Source organism: Rhopalosiphum maidis, chromosome 1 (assembly GCF_003676215.2).
Source record: "Rhopalosiphum maidis isolate BTI-1 chromosome 1, ASM367621v3, whole genome shotgun sequence".
NCBI classification, from domain to species: Eukaryota; Metazoa; Arthropoda; class Insecta; order Hemiptera; family Aphididae; genus Rhopalosiphum; species Rhopalosiphum maidis.
In genome coordinates this window covers 59,780,484-59,804,638 of record NC_040877.1, presented here as the reverse complement: position 1 = coordinate 59,804,638, position 24,155 = coordinate 59,780,484, and the positions used below count along the sequence as shown (strand labels likewise).

General features: G+C 27.6%; 1 protein-coding gene across 1 annotated transcript; it reads right to left on the bottom strand.

Moving 5' to 3' along the window:
• Positions 1 to 1,004: 1,004 nt before the first annotated feature.
• On the bottom strand, positions 1,005 to 23,736 carry LOC113560884 (progestin and adipoQ receptor family member 3-like). The gene is made up of 7 exons (XM_026967003.2): positions 23,118 to 23,736; positions 6,649 to 6,812; positions 5,442 to 5,598; positions 3,646 to 3,798; positions 3,344 to 3,532; positions 1,664 to 1,754; positions 1,005 to 1,293 (listed from the first exon to the last, which is right to left on the bottom strand). The coding sequence occupies exons 1-7, from the start codon at positions 23,229 to 23,231 to the stop codon at positions 1,154 to 1,156; spliced, it is 1,008 nt and encodes a 335-aa protein (XP_026822804.1). The 5' UTR covers positions 23,232 to 23,736; the 3' UTR covers positions 1,005 to 1,153.
• Between the last annotated feature and the right edge of the window lie 419 nt (positions 23,737 to 24,155).

Genomic DNA, 24,155 nt, shown 5'->3' with positions numbered 1-24,155 from the left:
AAACAATTAAAACACAACGTGTCAACATGCTGTACTGTTTTCTACATTAATAATATAATATATAGGTCAACCGTCAACACGAAAATTAATATGCACACTGCAAAATCATGTCTGACGACTTACTTACCGTAACTATGCCATTGGTCTTATAATTTATTATTCTATAATTATACATGAAGAAACAAGTAACGATTTTACTACAATTTAAAAATAGTAAATTAAATATCAATTATGCATATTATTGTTATTGTAAAAATGTAATAGAAAATAACGTTTAACGTTTCTATTTAAAATAAAATATCCGCATTACAGATACTGTTAAATTATAATAATATATTCATAAAGCTTAAAATAAAAATTTTACCGATAAATTGAGTTGGAAATGAGTACAAAGCACTAGTGTTGTCACTATTGTGAACATCGTTAAGTGATTCTAAAGATTATTCAAAAGTTTCATTATTTATCAAATTGCAATTCATTAAAAGATAATGTGTTTTTATAACTATTATATGCGAATTGTTATTCGATATTCTTTATAGACTTTAAATGCGCGTACAATAGAAGCTGGTACCGCTGTGCTACATCCTACGTGTTAAGCGTGACTAACAAAAAAAAAAAAAAAAAAAAAAACGTAAAGGTGAAATCAAAATTTAAGTCTGCGATTCTTTTCTACGTATCTGCAAATAATGTAAATTTACATAATAATGGTATACAATACTTGTCATACACACTTATGTGTGTTTATGTAATATATGCCATATTATACATTTTTTGGACAAACCTATTGTTAAGGTCCTGATTTTAGGGATATCCACCAGGAACTATATAATATTACATAGTATTTATGTAACATAATAATGCTTAGGATGTATCATTTTAAATAAGAGACTTAGGATAGTATATGTATTGTGTCGCGTATGCGTTAAATTGCGAAATAAAATATTGCTGTTGTGTATTCAATCGATTCCATTTTATTATCTAAATAATTTTTTTTATGTACACACAAGAATTTGAATTTCATATTATAGTATAAGAAATATTTTACAAAAAAATCGTCGGTGAATCGTAAAATAACAAACAAACTATATAATATACTTAATATTAAAAATAATTTAATTATAAAATAACAGTATGCACTTTGAGCAAGTCAATATTACAGTCGTAAATCGTTGACACATCCGTGGTTCATTCTGTACTCGATGTACAAAATTCCAGTATTATGCCAGTAATATAACGCTATCACGACCAGGAAATGCCACCACTGATGCGATGATCCTATGTAATCTAATTTACCTAAAAGAAAAACAAAAAAATCATACAAATCGATTATTTTATTGATAACAGTTCAAAATTAAACGAACATAGTTCAAGTATAATAACTGCATAAACAAATGTGCCTTTATATTACGTCTGATTATTGTACTATAAATGTATAATATGATATGTGGATAAGATATGCACGACATATCGCAGAGGTATTCTCATTTTTATCAATAGTCGTGTGTATATGATTGTTAATATAATTGTATTCCTGACAAACAATTTTAGTTATTTTTTCAAGTGGACAAATAGGTACTAACAACAAATAATATACTTAGTTCATTCGCTGCAGTTTTAATTGCCTATACTAATATTGTAAATAAATAGATATTAAAATATTCACCTTTGAAAAATCGCTCTGGCATTCTAGTAACGTAAATTAGAAACGCTAATCCGGAAATTAGGTACATATTTAAAATTCTTGATAGCAATGTCTGAAAAATTAAATAAACAAGATTAGTTATTTTTTTTTTTAACAAAGTTAAACTATTATTTGTAAGTTTGTTATAAGTTATAACATTACGAATGGTCAGTAATTTACTCCTCTTACTGTGTACGCATAATAATGATATAAATAACTTATAAATAGTCAATGATTTATTAGATAAATATGACATATGAATAACTACAATTTTTCCACATTATAATATAATATAGAATTATTTGGAAAGCTTATATTATAGGTACAAGTATTAACTAAATGACTAATTATTAATAACTACATTTTTAATTAAATATTATATTTCTAGGTAATTTTTCAGAATTCAAAAATAAAATTTATTTTATCAAATATTTTCCCGTACTTTAATTTAATTGTTTAAAATGTGTATTTATATTTTTTTAATAGTGAATATTATAGCTACTCATTTAAAATATATTTAAAAACACATTAGAAATAAATGATTAGGTATCTATGTAGAAACTAGAGACAATAATAATTCACAGGAAAACCTGAATATTTAATTACGTTGTCTGTATAGGCTTTGAAAACTAACACCAATTTCACTAGTTATTTATCTATAGTCCATTCGGTGTTAATATATAATATTATAAAATATAGTATAATACATCAATATGTTTATAATCGAGATCTTTATCATAAATATATATATATAATATAATATATTTTATTATTTTGTTTATCTAAATGTAAAAGTAATACGGTTATTAATACATTTTTTGTAAGTTAAAATGTTTAATACAATTATTTATATATGAATTTTTATAGATTAAGTCTAAAATCATGATATCAAAGATATGTTGTTTTTTTAAATTAAAGGCACTTAGGTGGTTAAGAATTTTTTAGCTAATAGTTAATACATAATATGTAGGTATATTTAATAATTGATATTCCCTAAACCGGGCTAAACTATAATGATAATGTGGAATAGAATTTTTAACTTGATGTAATATGTGTTTTGATATTTCTAAGTATTATAATTTAAATTTATTCAAATTTTCAATATAGGTGTTTGAATACCATACGTGTTCTACATTTTTCTATATGCATTAATGCATTATTAATAAGAGTTTCAATATTTTTTTTTCATGAATTATTTATACCGTTAACTATATTGCTGTATGGACAATTGTGTTTGACATAATATGTTTTAACAATAATAAATAAAAACATATAAAATTAATTTAGAACTTATTTAGGTATGACACAATTGTATGTTAGTTTCATTTGTAGTAATACCGTATTATTACTTATTTTTTTTCTTTGTAAATCACTACGTGAAAGCCGAACAGTTTTTACATTGCTTAGCCCCTTATTAATATAACTATACCTACATAATATAACTTAAACGTTTTCAAAATAAATAAACAATATTAATGTACTTTTAGTTATAATATTATTTTGAACAAAAATGTAATAAAATATTTGTATAAATATATAGACAGTATTAACAAAAATAACCTTGGACATCTATTTTTATTAGTATTCTTAGTGTAATTATTTAATTTCGAATTATTATTGTTATTATTATTATTATTGACAGTATATTATAGTAACACTTACGGCCACTATTGGATTTTCCCATCCACCCATGATGACAACCCAGTGACACGTCGGTATCACTCCGTATGCTGCCCAGCACACAAATGAGATCATTTTCAAATTATCACTTGCTTTCAACTTTGGTATTTGTAATGCCATTACAGATACAAATATAAAGAACACTGTAGACAAGTAAAACATTCGATGTACCTGAAAAATACATAATATATCACACTAAATTTTAATAAATTCACCAAAAATATATTTATATTATATAAATTTAAATGCATAGTACGAATATTGAAATAAAAATATTCACTTACGGGATGACACCAAAAAGCGTAATAAATTCCTGATAAGTAGATACCCAACAAGCTTAATGCAATGCCGAACAAGTCAAAAGATAAAAAACAGTTGAAATGTTTCTCGGATTTGCATGAAAACGTGTGGTACATAGTTGATGATGCCATGCTAATCTAAAAATACGATAAAAAATTACATAAGTAAATGATATTTAAGTAAAACACGTGTGTTACAAACGATGATAAAAATAATACTATTAAAACTATGATCTTTAAAATCAGAGATAATTAAATTCAATTATACGTGTACTGTGTACATACGACTTTAAAAGAGATTTAAAAATATTAAAATAGTAAATTAAAAGTTGTGAATTATAAGGATTATACTATTATAGAGTATTATACTATTATAATATAATACAGCTATTATAGTATATCCATTAAAATGAAGTGCATGAGCGAGACATTCCAAGTGTATCGTCTATGTGTAAAATACTAAAATACATTATATAATAGCCATATAGAGGATTTCACCTTATACAATGTAGTTAAGATTGTAAGATCAACAAAACATATGGAAATGTATTAATTTAGTTTTTAAATTTTTGTGGAAAATAGAGAATTATATATAAAAAACATTTACATGTAAATATTTAGTATAAAAGTCAGTTAATTTTGATAAAATTGATTATACACTTGTCAAAGTTGGTTAGTTGTAATCTAAATAATCTATAAGAATACTGCTAGTATTTGCATACTTAAGTTCAAGCCCTATTGTTATAGACTATAGCTTATAGTACCTATACAGAGAAATAACTAAATTAAGATTTAAAATTTTTACAATTTACATCACGTTATAAATATTTGAAATTTGAAAAATTTGAAAGAATTCAATCAATAATCATACCATATCTAATTCATAGATACCAATTATACTAATAAATAAATATAAGTTTATTAGATATTTAGTTGAGAACAGAGTTGGGTAGTTTAGATAACTATTCAAATATATGTATATATGTTGACTACATTTTTTACAATTATCAAAATATAAATTACTCAAAACAGTCAAAACTATTTTTGTACAATATATTTAATTTTATAAAATATCTGAAAATTATTTAAAAATTGTTGATAAATACTTGTAATTTCATTATCTCGAATACCGTTCAATACTTCCTTTAATGTCTAAACTCATTTTTGTTTCCTCTACAATCTAATAAAATAAGTAGATTGCCTAAGAAACAAAAAGTATTCGAGATAGTAAAACGTTTATAACAAATTACACTTGAATAATAATTAACTATGATACTCTAATAAACCGATATACTAATAACAATTATTAATTTAATAAAAATCAAATTGTATATATTTCGAAAGCATCATCTCTTGATTTAATATGAAAACCACCTCAGGTTGGTCACAGGGCAAAAACCAATTATTTCATTTACAACTTGAAACCTTATGGATCATTTACTCGATACACAGATACGCTCGTTCAGACAGTTTAAATCGAAAACATACCTTCATTTTTTTATAATTGATAATCAATAATTGGTAGTGAGATTGCCCGTAATATTTATCAGTAGGTAGTTTGAAATAATCAATATGTTGTTATGGCCTTATGGCCTTATGGGTATTACGAGAAGTAATTATTAGAGATAACAAATAAGTACAAAATAGTTTTTTATTCGATAAATGATGTTGAATTTTATTAAAATAACAATTAAAAGAATTCATTCAATAAAATTGAATTTAATAATGATTATTGGAATAGCATTTTATTTAAAATAATATTTTACTCTGGTTGTAAATACCTGAAAACATCCAAGTAGTAGACCCACAACGAGCTTATCAAACGGCGAAGCGTGAATATTTAACAATAACAAGTCATAAATTGTTAAACCGAAAAACAGCATCCAGCCAAAAACATGTGACCAAATATTTATGGTTTCGTTGGTCATCCAAAAAGCGCTAAAACAAAAAAGTAACAAACTACCAATTAGTCATCATATTTTTAAAATTATCAATGTAAATAATAAAATATAAATTAAATCGATATTAAATTTTCAAATCTATCCTTGTGCGTACGTTAATGCATTATTATAACTTTTATAACAATATGTTTTATTTTAGTATGGATGACTATGTTATTTCTGTAACAGTTAAACAACTAATCGGATTTTTTTCGCAATTTTATGATTACTACTAAATTAATAACCGTATAATTTCGAATTCGTAGCTTGAGGAGCATCGTCATTAAAAATGACACAAGTTTCCGAAGGTCATTGACATTTTTTTATTGACAATTTCAATGATCTGCACATTGTCAAAAATTACATTGAAGGTTAGATTTTATTCCAATCGTGTATATATATATATAATAATAATATACCATACTCGTACATTAAAATATATTTGTTGAAAAAAATTGGTGAATTGTATTAGTATTTTTCTCTTGATTATTTTAACTAAACTCCTATTGAATGTTCATAAGTTTGTAAGTCCTTAAGTCCAAGGATGGAAAAATGTTTTTTTAAATTATTTTATTGCACTGTAATAAGCTCCTATTTTAAATAAACTGGCTAATAACATGACAATTTATATTTTATACTATGAAATAATAAACATAAATATTGTTAATTTTTTAGGGTGAATTTTGTAAAAAAATTTCGATAAACTTATGGTTTGAATCAAATTTTAACAATAACTTTTTAATACAATTATGTTGAATGCAACAATTTTTTTTTAAAAAATTGGATAACCATTTGTAAACCTTCATTTTTAACTATTAATTCTATTTTTCATAAATGTAAGTACGTTTTCATAATAAATTACAAGGTAATTCAATCAAATGACGCTATAAAAAAATCTTTAAATTAACTATATATTTTTATTTCAATATTATTGTACACAATACAATCTGTTTATGTAATTACACATATCATTTATATTATCGGGAAGTAAACATTGCTGTCATTTGCTGATATAAAAAAATACATAAGGAATATTTTATTATCATACCTTTCTATGCACATTTTTGTGGATAAACTAGCTCTATAGCCGGACGTAATGTATGGATTGGATTGTAAATGTGGTTCAACTTCATGGAATTGCAGTAGCGATAATTCTTTTGCACTCCTTGACAGCAAGGAATCTTTTGATTTCTTTAGGAATTCTTTATGGTCCTAAAGAAAAATATATAGTTATTAAAGTATTTTTATAAGCAATATAATATATTTTCATATTAACTCATGTAATCATTTAAATGTGGATAGTTATAAAAAATCTTAAACACACATATGCACATTATTAACAATTTACAATATAAGTAATAACAGAATAAACAAAGATTTATTTTTTACTTTCGTACAGCGATATAATGTAATTATATATATATTTTTTTATTAGTTTTTATCATAAATAATAAGTTGTTAATATTATAATATTATGTAATTATAATAAGTCTATATGTATATTGTATACAATGTATAAGTATAAGAGACTGTTATTGACAGTACTAAATATTCATGTGATAATCGATGAAACTAATATGTTAGTATGTAATTTTTATTATGTTAATAAGTTATTTAAAATTTTAACGTATCATTAATGAGATTTTAATATTTTTAAAACGCGTACACATTTTTCAATAATATTCAATAAAATATAATTGTTTTAATTTATAATTCGATATAATAATATAATATACCTATTCAAATTGTACGCAAGTAATTTTTTATTGGTACCTCTTTAGACATTTCATAACTGTTAAATCGAATATTTTATGTTGTCTTACAAGATATATAATAATAATAATATTATAATAAAATTGTAATTTACGATCAATGTAAAATTTTTTTTTCCTTTATAATTGGAATTAATTTGGTCCGTTATCATATCTGGTAAATAAATAAATAAGTAGACACTTATAATAAAAAAAAAATATATTTTTTTAAAACTTACTGTTTTTTAATGAATTGTACTTGCCTATGTAAAAAAATAAGCGTAAAAAGTATATATTAGAGATACCATATTATATAATATTATTATTATTATTATTATTATTAAGCCATATAAACTTTATAATAATATGACGTTATCTAAATAATATTACATTGGTGAACTTCTTTTGAAATGAAATGTGATAAAAAAAAAAAAAAAATTACAATAATATTAATGTTTATTGTTTATGTACTACAATCATACCGTTCAGATGAGCGATTGATAAAGAATTACAATAGCTACGACACAATAACACTGTAACGTACACGATGTTTGATCGTATGAGGAAGAATTTTTTTTTCTACATGTCTTAAAAATCCAATTATAAATTAGTATACAAATACACAAGACTATAAGAAACAGGCAAAAGCTATAGATATATTAGGTTTATATTATGTATAGGTGCAATGTCATAATATTATCTACGTAAAAAATATCCGATTCGAGTTTAAGAAAATGCGATCATTGCTGTAATTGTTTTATCGGAAAGTTATATATAATTGGAAGTGATTTTTGTTTTTAGCTTAGATATGTGTATTAATAATGTATAAGTAAAACAAGATTTTGATACAACTTTTAATAATATGTTAAAAATATTAAATACTTTGTATGATTTCTTAACAATATTATTGGTTACAATTTAAAATTATACTATATTTGATTATTTAATATGTCTAGGCATATTTAAACTAAAGTTAATTTCATATAATTGATACGAGATGTCTGAAAAGAATATAGTGTCTCTTTGCAGTTGGCCCACGGTATCGTTTGTTTTTCTCATCAGTGCATTTTAACATTGATACAATTTTTTACCATTTTGTTTCGGATATATAATCAAAATTGAACTGGCAATGTCCGGAGTGAAATTTACAATTGCCCGACTGCACGCTTACTCCCCTTTCATCCTTTATATTAATTATAATTCTATTTTTTGGATTTTCCAAGTAGGTATAATATTAAGGACCATATTATTTTAAAATGTTGAGATTTATGCACACACAGTGAATGTATCATCACGGACATGTCGAAGAGGCGCGCTGCTGATCACCAAATTAGCAGACAAGGAAATAATTATCTCGTGTGAATTTTTAGCACTTTGGCGATACGTTTTAAAGAAAAAAACATGCTTAATAACACTTGAACTTGACAAAAGTGATAATCTCACAATCGTCATAGTCAAAGACAATGTGGCAGCAGCAGCAGTGTGTTTGTGTTTCGCATTATTCGTACGCTGCTTATTTGTATGGCGCGAGCACGTCGAAATGGCACAAGGTGTTTAAAATTCTCCGGTCATTTCCGTGTGTATAATATATAATAATATGTACTCCTAATGTTGTTATTGTTATAATATATCGTATTGTAACTACGTCGTCCGCCATAAGGTCGCACGCATAGTATCACGCAAACTCGTTAATTGAATTTTTCGCGAATATGTTCAACTATAATATGATAATGCATGTACACTTCGTATTTATACGTCTACTAAGCTACGCCTATACCTTAAAATAGAATAACTACAATTATTAGAGGTTTGCATTTGCACATTTTTAGCTCGGTCCGGTTCATAAATTTTTTTTTTTTTTGACAACCTGGAACAGGTCAAGCTTGGAAATAATTTGTAGTGAGTAAGCCCATCCTGAATAGCTCTGTTTTCATTTAAACATTTTTACCTATCCTGGGTAAAAGTTTATTTGAGTAAACCCTTAATGGTTAAATTCAAAAATATATTTATTGATGTAAACATTTTTAAACCTATCTCGATCTGATAACGTGATTTAATATATATATCATTAAAAAAAGCTTAGTCCTGCTAAACTTCCAATTTTTCTTAGAAATCTGGCCCAGATTTGATTACCAAATAAAAGTTCTGCAGTTCTGTCTATAATTCTGCTTGAATTTAGAAAAATTCCGGATCCGTCTGGTTCGCAACTTTTGAACACAAAACCAACGCATAGAAGTCTTTAAATTAGCGACACCTGCTAATAAAATTAATATTATGAATATTAAATAACGCCCGAGACCCGAGACCAGACGATAATATTATGCGTGCCATTATACCAACGGAAACATTTTTCATAATTGGAGGATGGACATCGTTCTTACAACGGCTTAGGTTTTACTTTTAAATTGATTTTACTGGTATGAAAAATGTTGTACATTATATTATATGTAATCACAAACGTATGAATAATTTATCATTTTAAGTATAAATGTTATGACTGCAGTTACAACCACTTATTAGGTACACTAGCTGTTTGAATGTCGAGTAAAATATCATATTATATCTTATAAGAGGAAACAAGAGTAAACGTTTTTAATAGAAAATAACTACAATACACAACGGTTCAGAGAGACGTATCATAACTTATAGTGTATGTAAAATTATTATAAGTTGCGCCGTACGTGAGAAATACGCGTAGTTCGACCGAGTAACTAACATAATAATTACTAATTATTATGCAGGTATAGCCGTATAGGTACTCTAAACTAGTGAATATTGTGAAAAAAATTGCATCGCAATAATAATAAATCTCAAAAGATAAACATTTAATATTATTTAAAAAAAAATCTATTAGATTTTGAAAAAAATAAAACCGGAAACCACTCTAAAATAATATTAATATAATACCTACTCTCTACAGCGTTAGTAAATTATGAAGTGTGTTTTAATGGGCGAGCGAGGTGGATGGTCTTTCGAATAATTTACTTCTATTAAATTGTATTTATTTTATTATACATTGGTTTAAATGTAAAAATATATTATAAATTAAATATAATGTTATATAAATCGCGCGTTGATTAATATGCGCGATTTAAACAAAAACAATTAAGCTCCCTGTATATGTTACCTAACGTACGAATTTATTTGTATTCACTATAGCACCACTGTACACAATGTACCAAGAGTATCCCACCGAATTACCTCTAATTTATATATTATCTGTATAATAATAACTTATTGTAGGTATTCAAGTACAGGTATAATTTTGCAAATTCGTTACTTCTGTCGATGTAATGAATATATATACATATATATATATATATACATCTGACTTCGCGTAGTTTTTAGTTTGTTCAACAGTCCGTAATAAAAATAACTCAAAGTCGTATAACGATAAAATAATAATTATCACGCCGTACAGTTGTATATCCGTCTTCGGGTCGGTGTAGTGCGTCGTAACCTAACCCAAGGCGGACAACCGGGAAAAGACGTCATAACATCATATGATATCGTTATAACAAAAATACATGAAACGTAGTCGTCGATAGAATCCTTGACTGGAACGAATACCTAATAGTGTCTGCGATTTTGTTTTATCGCCATCTCTCATAAGTATTAAATATCTACTGCAATATCTATTGCGGCATCATCTCTAAATAACATCTCTCTGTTAGCGTTCACATGTAATGTTATTATTGACGTGCGTTTGTTATGTCTATGCGGCGATGTGCACTATAAAATATATCATAATATGCGCATACAAGTGATGTTTACAATGTTTAGATAAGCAGACGGAAAGCGTTTTCAAAACTACGAAAAAAAAATTCTATCTTCTTCGTTTGTTTCTTTTGTACATATAGGAAACGTGCAGTATACGCGAAAAACCATAAATTTGGATAGTTTTAGATTTATATTATATACACAGCGGTCAACGATTGACCTTCCAATCCTACGAAACAGTCGTACTAACAAATTAATTTTCTTTTTTTTTTTAATGTATAAAGAAATGCACAATAACAACATTTGCTACAAAACTATTTACATAAAAAGCGAAAGGAAAAAGCTACCCAGTGATAGCACTACCTTTTGTGTGGTTTTTTATTTTTTTATCTTTATTTATTTAATATCTCTGAAAAAATAAAAATATATACTTTAATCTCGTAAAAAAACACGACTAAACTTAACCTGAACAGTGTTATGCTAAAAAATCAGCTGCTGAGTAAAGACTGAAATAACTATATTAGAATGTTAAATGATGGATTAATAAATGGATACAAACAAATTACAACTATAAATGTTTTAACATCATAGGCGAAATTTCGTAAAATTGTAGCTGCAATAAAAATTATTGGTTACTAGCTTTATTAGGTGTACATATAGAAAGTATCGTATGTATATAAGACCAAACGCTATATTATAATTGCATAATTAATAATTATACACAATTTCTACATTTCTTCAAAATAACACAATTGGTATTTCATTATTTTCTATAGTAAATTGTTCAAAATACATATTTTATAGATACAAAATGTACAATACACGTGTAATAAGTATAATACAGGTTGGTGTATACGTAAATCAATTTAAAATAAATGATTTTGTACCTAACCCAACCTTCAAATGCGACAGTGAAGCAATCTGATATTATTGCATAGCCTGAAAAATTTAGACCGTCCAAGTCCAAGATCTCGCATTCTCGCTTATGGTTAGGCATTATTAATGTATACAGACAGTTCACGACATTTGAACATACATGTTTTAATATTTAACTCCCCCCCCCCCCCGGAAAGCAGTATCAAACTATAACATCACACTTTGGAAAATGGATAAAAATCATTAAATAAACGACTTGTCTATAATAAAACCAACAATTATCACCATGTTATCTTTGTGACTTGTGAATATTACTAATATTATAGAATTACAAATTTTTCAACTACGTGTGTTTTTTTTCCGTAGTCATCATTAATTTTTATTTTAAATTTCGATTTGTTAATATTTAGGTGTTTGTTTTGACGAGCGTCACGTACTGCAGAAGACCGGTATTACGCAAAACACTGAGTTTGCATTCGAAATTTTCCAATATGTATTCAATACACGATCGACATTGAAAGCTATATGCAGGATTATTTTTTCAGACGTTGAGTACTGAATAGCTTATGAAATATTTTGGAACAAGGTACCTACTACCTAGTATCCATTACCTGCTATATGTGTCTATATGTAAACATATATGGATATATATACGAAGGTAATAATTTTTACCAAAAATATAATAGTCCGTTTGGGCGACTATCATTTGTACCGTTTGGGCGAATGAAATTATTTTTACCTGCGTGCGAGGTAAAAACCGGGTGACTAGATACTGATGATATTATTGCGATATTGCTAATCGTTATTAATCACTATTATCGAAAATAAGATTACGATTCAGACACGCTGTCCAAGTTGTACATAATAACACTGTAGTGTACTATGTGTAATAATACTTTCATGTACAAGTATTTAAAAATTAATTTTAACAATAGTAGTCAGTTGTAAGTTTTTCTAGTTTTTTACATTTACCTAAAATGGATTTAAAAATCGAATATATTTTAACTACGAAAAGAGGTAAAAGATGTATAGTTATCGAAATATAGTTACGGAATCAAATATTCTTCAAAATGAAACAATGCATATTAATAAGCATATTATTCAAATGGTAATATTAAGCAATAAGTACATACAAATTAATAAAAAAATATTAGCTCATATCTTAATAATTTAAGAAGATGATCTATTATGTATGTATGTATGTATGCATATGTCTATATGATATATCCGTTAATAATTTTAATGGTACTATTTACAATTCTTCAAAATTAAATACATCATTCTATTGGGATTGGTATGTTTTTACTGCAAATCGAAAAAAAAAACGTAATAAATTATAACTATACGACTAAATTTAGATTGAATGGTTCCATACATTTATAATTTATATCGAGTATTTTAGTTTTTTTCATATAATAAAATTAAAAATTAAAGAAATTATTATTTAAAAATTGTAATTAATCGATTATGATTAAATGTGACACGTTTACTTTTTTTACTTGTTTACACTGGTATAATAGTTAAAACAAATCGCTATGTTAAACGCTATACTTCCAATCTACATGTATCATCTTTGTCTTGCAAACATACAGCAGTACAAATTTGCGTCTAGAAAACCTGATTTTATGTAGTTAGCTCTAATATTAGAGTGAATAATTAACCTATTATCAAAGTTAAAAGTAAGAACATTATATGTGTACATAAGTTGGCTTTATTCGATATTTCAAACTTTAAAGCAAGATAATATGAGTGTTGTAAGTATTATGAGTTAAAAATACTCACCACTAGCTTAAAAATTAAATTATTGAAAAAAACCAATATTTAAATACAGATTTTGTTCTTAATTTTAACTTTGATAATAGCCATTAGGTCAGCTCACGCAAATATTAAAGCTAATAACACAAAAGTGGTTCTACTGAACGCAAATTTTTCCACAATATATAATTGTAAGAGACAACATATATGCAGGTGTAGCGTCCTCTTAAATTCAATTTAATAACATTATAGGTTTTATTGAGTTTATAAGTATATATTTTTTGGTTTCATTACAAAAGAGTGTACGGCAATAGTTTTAAATTTCAGATATTCTCGTTTTATTGATTATCGGTAAATCGTATTTATTTTTATCAAGTAACGCCCAGCACTCTCAATACATCATACACTAAACATGTTTTCAATATTGTTGCGGTTCTTGATATCATGTTAATGAATTAATATTATAGGAATTAAATGTATAATTGCAAGTGTAGGTAGATATGTCATTTTTTTTTCACTAGTTCGATTATGTAATATAATGCTTCGGTTCCAATTGCAAGTATAGGTCATAAATCAAAATTCAAAATACTTTTGTATTTAAAACTTATTAATGTTAAATTATTCAACAACGTATTATTCAAATTTACAATCTCCGGTATATATTAGGTATCGAATTGTGAACCGCGAAATATAATTTATTAAGTGCACTTTTTTCATCAAATAACACCTCAAATATTTAAATATTTTGTACGCATACAACTTATAAAATTGACCTCCAGAAGACTTCCTGCTACTATAAATTATTCCGGAAAGACTATATCAAGTCAAAAGTATGGTTGATAATACTGGAATATTTAGTAGTTGTTTACACGATATTCATTATAATGCTGCGTGTTATACTGAAATTATAATTCAACTCGGGTAGGTAGCTCTATATCAAGGAACTTCCTTCGCGATCTTATTCATTAGCAAATTGTAATCTGTTTTACGTCAACAAGTCTCTTCGTTGTAAGTATATACATTAATAGCATTGTATATTAAATACAAGAAATTATAGATAAAAAAAAAATATATGCTAAACCTATAAATTATAATATTAAATAAATTCAAACAATGTACCGCGTTACAGACTTAAAGAATGTATAATTATTAATTACTGATATTGCGCAATTAAAAATTACACGCTCAAGAATTCAAACAGTGCGAAAATGAGTTAGTGAGCGAAAATCACAACATTTTTGTTTATTTTTATACGAATAAAATTATCAACATTTTAAGTTTTTTAATCGTCGTTCTTCATTAGAGATGCAGACATCATTAGACGAATTCCTCTCTCCTGTCCTGACCCGATTACATTAATAACATTCATCATCGGTTATCGCATTTACTTATTGTGTTCTATCATACAGATTGTAAAGATGTCTTGTACATTAAATGTAAAAAAAAAACAAATTAAAATGTATTATATTACATTATATACCTAATGTTTTGCCTGTTGTCCGTAAAAAAATATTAAAAACCCGTTTAAATTGTGTCGTGATACAGGTAATCGCAATCCTGTTAAATACTACATATTTACAATATTATGTGAAAATGAAACGAGCAAATATTTTTCCACATGGTTTTTAGTGGATACTTACAGTGCATTTATAAGTTTATATAAATAATTATTTCAATTATTTCATGTTATATTATGCTATCATATCAAATTGTAGTGATAAAGATAGTATAAAAGAAACGCCATGTCGTCTGTGAACGGCGAGTAGGTATAAATAAGTTTGAACTTTATAAGAGGCGTAATTTTAATGGGCAACGAAGTGTACGAAGATAACTGCTATGTCGTTTGCTTACGTGTGAGCTCAGAAAACAATTTATATATTTATGTCTCAGATCATAAAAACAAAAAAATATAGTTTACTAAAGAATATAAGAAAATCGATAGAAAATTTGAAGAATACTTTAAAAAAATGCTGTTTTCAAATGGTCTTAATAATATGCACGATAACGTCGGACGTTCCAGCTATATAAACTTGATATATCGGAAATATTATCTATACACCAAATCAGGAAAACCAAAAATATTATTTATCCACTGGCGTTACGCTGAATGTCAGCATTAGGCAATCAAATTTAACACGGATGTATTTTATACAGGCGCCGATGTACACGAGGACAGCTACTTATATTATAATATTATTAATTATTCTTATACACTCACAGTAAGTATAATACAATACCTAAGTCTTATGGCTCGATCGTAAATGATATATTATCTTTGTGGTACCAAAGTCTTTAAAATCAATCATGTAAATTTATACACCAAATTATAATTTATGCACGTGTTAAGTTTCGATTCATCGATCGCCCGTTCTCGCAATGAAAATGGTTTATGGAGTTTTGCTGAACAACGTTATTTAGTTTATTAGTAATTCGTATGGATACTATAATACTTGTTGATTGCGAATATGATGTGCATATATTTTGTGTTTCAAATTATTTGTAATTAATTTGAAAAATATACATCATCCCGCAGTCTTTGTACACCATTCGTATTTTGTTACCTTAAAACAGACGAAAAACATTTCGAAAATACCGGACGCTGTCGTCCTGTTTATCTTTTTTTATTATAATAATAACAACAACAATAGACATATTTTGACGTAGAACAATAGATCGGAGGTTATCGAATAATTCCTTAACGCGTGTATAATGTACCTTACACTATAGAGTGTATAGATATTTAATCTATTATATATATACATACTATAACCGCATACATAATATAATATTTATAATATACAGAGTGATTAAACAAACATGCTCATCCTCATTTTTTAATTTAATCAAATTCGGATATTTTAAATGTTTAAATAAACTCAAAAACCGTCATGTTTTCAAAATTCTTGAGATTATTTCATACTACTTAAGAAATGCGGTTACATAGTGATATAAATTTTAGTTTTATAATAATTTGTTAATTATTAAGCAGAACAGAAAGATCTAAAAAATTGAAAAAGTGTGAGCATATTTAAAAATTTCAAAAACCATATTTTAAATAACTGCATTATTAAAGAAATAATAATGCTTGCTTGGTAAATAACCTGTATATAGATATGCGTAGTGTACAAACGCTCGTTGTATTCTCGAAGCGTATCTATGTAGACTACAAACAGATCAGTAATTTATTAAACAAACAACAAACGAAATAAATGTATTAAAAGTAAAATTATTAATATACGAGCTACTTCTTGAATAAATTTCAAACGCAGTACCTACTAGTATAGTTATATCAAAAAATCACAATAAATGAAATTATAAACAGCATGTATATATTAAATGAAAATAACAATGTTCTATGTAGTTACCTAATCGCTTTACAACTTTTTATAGACTCCATTATACCACAGTGATTTAAATGTAGGAGATATACAACATCAATCATTGAATTTTTCGGGGTTTCATTGTCCTCGCCTAAAAAGAAACTCAAATTACACATCCGATTCTTGTACTCTGCACATAAGGTGTTTGCTTTTGTGATCGAACCGTATACTATTTATTTCTTCATCAAAAGTTTAAATAGTTACCAATTATATAAAATATAAAATTCTGCATTCAATCAAACTTAGAAAACTTTGAATATTCAAATAGATTAACAAAATTATGTTTATTGACGAAACTATGTATTCAATAATAATATTATAATATTATATAATATCATTATATAACTGCGATAATCACATAAACATTCGATTCGACCGTAAAACGTTTAGACAGTTATTAGTGTTATTACAACAACTTACAAAAATTATAATTACAGGTAATAATACGCAAAATACATTTTTGTATAATTGCGTATACATTTGTATGGCATTTATGTTATTTGTAATCTTTCTTATTATGTATAGGTAACTCGTATATTCATTTTTTGATGCCGTGTAGAGGTTGTTATCGTGTGACATGTTCGAAAATCGTTGTATAGGTATAATATAATATGTAATATGTACGATTTAATATTTATAGTATTTGGCTTGAGAGCATGAAATATTAAACTATAACTGACGTACATTCAACGTAATGATATGCTTTTGCAGGATTAGTGACCAAACCAGTCTACTGCAGAAGTCTGCAGTTGACTCCATCTACACACATATATATATACCTACAGCCGAACTTTATTTCAAATGTGTACAGATACCTATCAAAAAAACATATAACTACACATATGAATATAACGCAAAGGCGTCACAAATAATGTTCTCTGTGTAATATAATCGCGGTCGAATCCTGCGTAAATGTGAATCACATTTCGTTTAGAAAGCATAAATAACTATTAAGTGCCAGACAAAATCTAATTTAATGTCAACTATACATGATTTTCAACGCTACCAGAACATAATACCTACTCTCAATATTCATAGTCAATGCAATTTATAATATAGGTATATATAGACTATATACAGTTGTACTTTTAATTTACAATACTATTGTTATATTTATATACCGTACAAGAGACAATCTGTTGTTGGATATACATGTTATATTGATATATACGCAACGGCTCATATACAGTATATAATATTAATATATCATTGTGTATAGTTACAAACTGTTGTGTTATTTCCAACGACTGTTGAAATGGTAATATGGTATACTATATACCAGTATATAAATATGTGTACAAAATATAAATGTCTCTTCTACTGATTCTACTTACACCACATTTATATACATATAAATTGTAAATGTTGTGCCATGTGCACGGATTTACTGAAAAAAAATTTCTAGTAATTTTTACAGTACATTATATGTTTATGTTGTATGTAAAATAAGTAAAATAGACTAAAAAATTTCACCAATATTGGTGCCACTGATTTATCTAGTCTCCTAGCCTTTAAAATATACATATATTTTTCAAAAGATGACTCTCCAAACAGTCTTCAATATTTTCCAACAACTATAACACAACATGACCGGTGTACTATAATAATTATATGTGCTATTGAACTGAAATAATATCAATTAGCCGTGTACGAAAATTTAATACAAATTGGTGTACCTATAACCTAGTACATGGCCTGAACCATACTTAACTAATTATAATATAGTTCACCTATAAAACTATTTTTAGAAAAATTAGATAAGGTACGTCGATTTATATGAAAAAAAATAAATATTTTTTGTACCCTTGCATTTTTCGCGAAGAATCTAAATTCAAGCACTAGCTGTGAGTACATCAAAATGTCGAATAGACTTGAAAATACTATACGCTGTAGTATTACGAAAAAAATTAATATCTATTCGATTTCAAATAATATAATAGATATTAAATTAAATAAATATTTTTTTTCTCGAAAACATCGATATCATGTTCTACTGTTGGCAATCATTTTTTTTTTTTTTTTGAAATATTTCATAATAGGGGAATTTCAAGGACCTCAAGGTCAAGGCCTCTAAATTATCAAAATGGTATACATCAACTTCACGATCCTTCAGCTGTGGTTTGTACGCGAAATATATTATATCATGTTGTATAGTTCACATATCGATTAGGTAGTTAGGTACCAGCTGTCAAAAATCGCCCGTACTTTTAACCTAGACCTATTATAATGCAGTAGTAGACATATTATAATGCGTAATGAATGTACCTGTACATATTCATGTAGAGCTATATAGTGACCAGTGTCCAATGGTGTACATACGATAGAAATAAATTATTATAGGTATAATAGTCGAAAAGTTTATGTATATATTATATAACATAAGTATACGTAATTCTTGAATCATATTATTCTCCTTTGGTTCTACTGGGAAATCGTAAAATTTATATTCATGATCCTTGACGATTTACATCATTTTTTTGTTTCTCATTTTTAATAGGTCATTCACTCATCGCTCATTCGGCGTGTTACATTTCCCAATGACATAATTAACCATTGGAGCGAACTAGGTTAAGTTAGGGGAAGAGAAATGAATTAAATTCAGGACAAATCTTTAAAATAATAAATATATGTCTAAAATATAACCCTTAGGCCTTAATAGATTTCACAAAGAAAAAAAACATAAATCAAATGATGCAATGATAATTATTGCACGTGTAGTTGTTTAAACTGTCTAAAGACAATTATAATTGTTACATTTGTGAAACAATTTACAACATACCCATCTATTGGACATTTTAAAAGCAATCAGCACCAACATAAAATATAGAAGCAATATACAGGTATTATATATATATATAAATAGGGCATGGTTATATGTATAGCACTCGTACCCCGCCTATATAATATATATCGTAATCATAATATAAGAGTACAAGTACATTTCGTATCGTACAGAATAATAATTATGATTATAATACATGATGAAGTATGTTTATAGCGTGTACCTGTTATGTATAAAAAGGTAAATTAAAAATATGTGATATATTCACATGGGTATAAATTGATGCTTAGTATATATAATTATCGTGGCACATCAATACACATATAATCCTACAGGATTCGTATAAATATTGTAACGGCGTTTGTTTAATCAGTTTTGATTATTGTATACATTAGTACCTACGTATATAATATGCGACGACCATATTATAATAGTAGTATATATACATACACTATAGTATACTATATACAATATACGATACCTAATAGTAAACAAATGATATTTGTGTTCGTACACACAAGAACTGCAGGATTACGATATTTGCATTTATTTTATTTCATATACATAAATACGTCGTTAAATGCAGTTTACACAATTATTATTCGTGTATTATGTACGTCGGAATAATACAGTTTATATACATATATGATATATATATATACATTTAGGCGTACATGCACTGTTCATTGGTCATATAGGACAAAGCGTATTTGGCGTAATTTTGTGAGAAGTTCTTGAATTTTCACCCACTCTCCTCAATACCATGGAAAATTGGTCAAATTTATTCATGCTGAAATATAGAGCTATAGATTTTTGTTTTTTATTTAACCTTTCCTCTTAAATTCCAAGTCTAATATAATAATTTACCTCATTTCGCCAATAATTAGAACGAAATCGGCCTTCGCGCAGTACATATCATATTAATTCGTATAATATAAATTATGTTATTATTTGTCTATCCCAGTGGACCACTGCAATCGACCATAATATAATTTGTATTATACATAAATAGGCGTATTTATATGATAATAATAATGCATGTTCTACTGTTGTAGGTATGCTCGTCGTAGTCTGATAAATATGGTTTAATATTTGAGAGTATTATAAGACCCGAGGACGCACATGCCATGTCCAATCAATATTATATAAGTGTAATGTATGTTCGGCCTCGCAGATGAATATTGAGCCTGCGGGTACGTACGCTTTGTGCATACGATGTGCTGAAGAAACGCTAAAAAAGTGCCTCTATATGATGAATGTCAACGTTTTAAATTAAAAAAATGTACATATTTAATCCCTTTATTGGTTAGATAAACCTTTGCTAGTATAGTATTTATTTCGTCAAAATAGTTACATTAAACATATTTATGAATTATTTTACAATATAACTCTATTAGACTTTCATAACATGTATGATATCCACTTTGAATCATTTTTAATATTATGTTGTTAGACTAATAAATCGATTTTTAAAGTTCAAAATTACAAAATAAAATGTATTACCTACCACTTATCAATGAACATTTCTGTTTGTTTTTAAATTTTTATTTAAAAATAAAATCCTTAGTAAAAAAAAAGTGTTCCCAATGGTTAATACTACACATTTACAAATGCATGAAAAAACAAAACAGTGACGGAATTTTTTTCTTAAACAAAAAAAAATATTATAATATATTTACTATTTTTATGTAATAACGAAAAAATACAGCATCTAAAAAAGTTAAAGGTTCTATTTTAGACCAAAAATTAAACTGTACCTTTATAGAGTTTGTTAATGAAATAACCATTGCGATATCTGCGATGGAAAAATAAACGACAATCATTACTGATGCTTGCTCTAATATAAGAATTGAATTGTTTATCACTAGATGTCTGTATCGTCTATATAATTTTGTACACAATATTTGTGCTTACCTTATTATAATATAAGTAATAACGAGCATGTCGATCGTAAATATATACGTTCCATATACAATTGCGTGTATTGTGAATACCTATTTCAATCATATATTAAGTTATACTTTCAACGCACGAATAATACTAATCAAAAGAATAATACAGTAAGTAGAAACAATATACCTATTGCCTTCTTGCAGCTGCCATAAAGTAATTAATTAATAGTTAACAAATCGTTAGTATATACATATATATACTTATATCGAGCGCCTGCACTCTTATACCTAGCGTTTAAGTTACCTGCAGCCCGATACTTAAATTGAAGAATCACTCACGCGCTTTAATATATTTTTTTTTTTGTGTGAATAATAAGTATACAAGTATAATATGACCGTCGATGTTTTCTTGAGGTTAGGTTAGTAGGTTTTAACCACGGTTTAATTTAAATTTTAAATCAATGTTCGCCTAATCAGTACTTTGTGTATTTACTATTTACATATTATGCTGATGCCGGACTGGTGTCATGCTAATTCGTGACGGTACAAATTCTGATTATAGTTTTGAATTCGAAAATTTAAATTCTATCTTCATACAAAATTTTAAAAATGAAAACAAAGGTTTAAGTTTAAACAAACTACATCCATCCAGATGCCCCAAATTTGATAAATTGAATTGCAAATGAATTTCCAATTTTAGAACATTCATAATAAATTCTTCACACGCGTTTATCTTTTAATATTTAATTTATTTAGTTGTTTTCCTGTAATTATATTGACTTGTTAAGATGAGTGGAAATTGTTTTTATTCTTTATTTTTTTTATATATAAGTACAAACAATTGAAATAGCTTTATCTAAATGTCATATCGCATGCGTCGAAAATAACACAGTCCAGACTCGCCCAACCCGATGGAAACCATTAGATTCGAAATAAAAATAAGAACGTATTTATATAATAACGCGATCAGAAATTTTCGTGGAGAGAGGATCCAGAAACTTTAAACTCATCATTGACGTAATAAACTAATAATTATAAAAATATACTTAAAATATATTTTATACTGTTGTAGTGGAAAAATTAACCAACGCTGTGAAGTCCAAAATCAGACAAATATATATGTGCCAACCGTTGCTATAGAAATCATCACATTCAATTTACAACTAAAAAAATCGAATTTTTGATTGATTCGATATTTTACGCACACTTCAAGCGCGATGGGTCCAGACCCGGAGTTCACCCCCTTCGTTGCAACCCCCCTGACATGTGAAAGGTAGTATAAGTTATAATATGCGCCGTGTAAAAGCTACAGTAATAGATATTGCAGCAATATAGTCTTTATTTATACGTATAATACTGACCTTTAAGTGGCTGTTGGTCCTCTGGTGCACTACCGACGGAGACACCATGTACCCGTCCACGGCCAGAGACTCCTTGGCGAAAACGCAACAGTCTGCCGAAGCGGCTTCGATCATGTTTCGATCGGCGGGCGACTTCAAAAAATGATAATATTATCGTTTGCGGGGGGATGCGTATTTGGCACGCGTCACGATCTGGCTCAGGGGCTGCGCGGTCGGCGCACTCACCACTGGAAAAATCGTCCGTGAAATTCGCGGACAACAATAATAATTAAATAACGCACCCGCTCAACAATTTTCTGGTCACTACGCAACTCTGTCCACACACACACACACACACACGGTGTTCGGCGTACACGATCGACGATTTTACGTGCGACGTTAAACGCGCGGCGCAAACACAATATCGATATTTGTATATCAATCAGTATTATGTTATATCGATCGTCGTCTGCTGCAGTAGGACCACAGCAATACGATGTCGTACGATATGATATTAATTACGGTCTGCGCACACGTGTATACTATCGTATAGTCGCCGTCGTCGTCGTCTTACGCGAATCCGACAATGCGAGTAATGCTGCGACCGCTCAGCCACGGACACCTGTTAAGACTGTTGCGACTACGTTACGTTATCGTCGTGCTGAATGTTGCGGTAGTGGCGTAGTATTATTATTATTATTATTATTAAAGCAGCGACCGAGAAAACCGGTACCGGCGGTACCGATATAGTAAAAAATCACGCCACCGTCGGCCGACCACTACCACCGCCTCAACCGCCACTACCACCGCTACCATCGTCCGCCGCTGTATCGTTCGCCAGCGGACTTGCAACAACAACAATAATAATAATAATAATAATTTAATATTATATACATGTATATATAATACGCACGTATATATAGTTATGTACGTACATAGCATGTACCTACTGCAGTAATAACGCGTATAATAATAATTGTAAATACGTCGTTGTCGTCGTCGTCTTGCCCGTCAAAGTGGTGGAACGTTCGTTCACCTTGACGTCGCCGACGTTCGTAG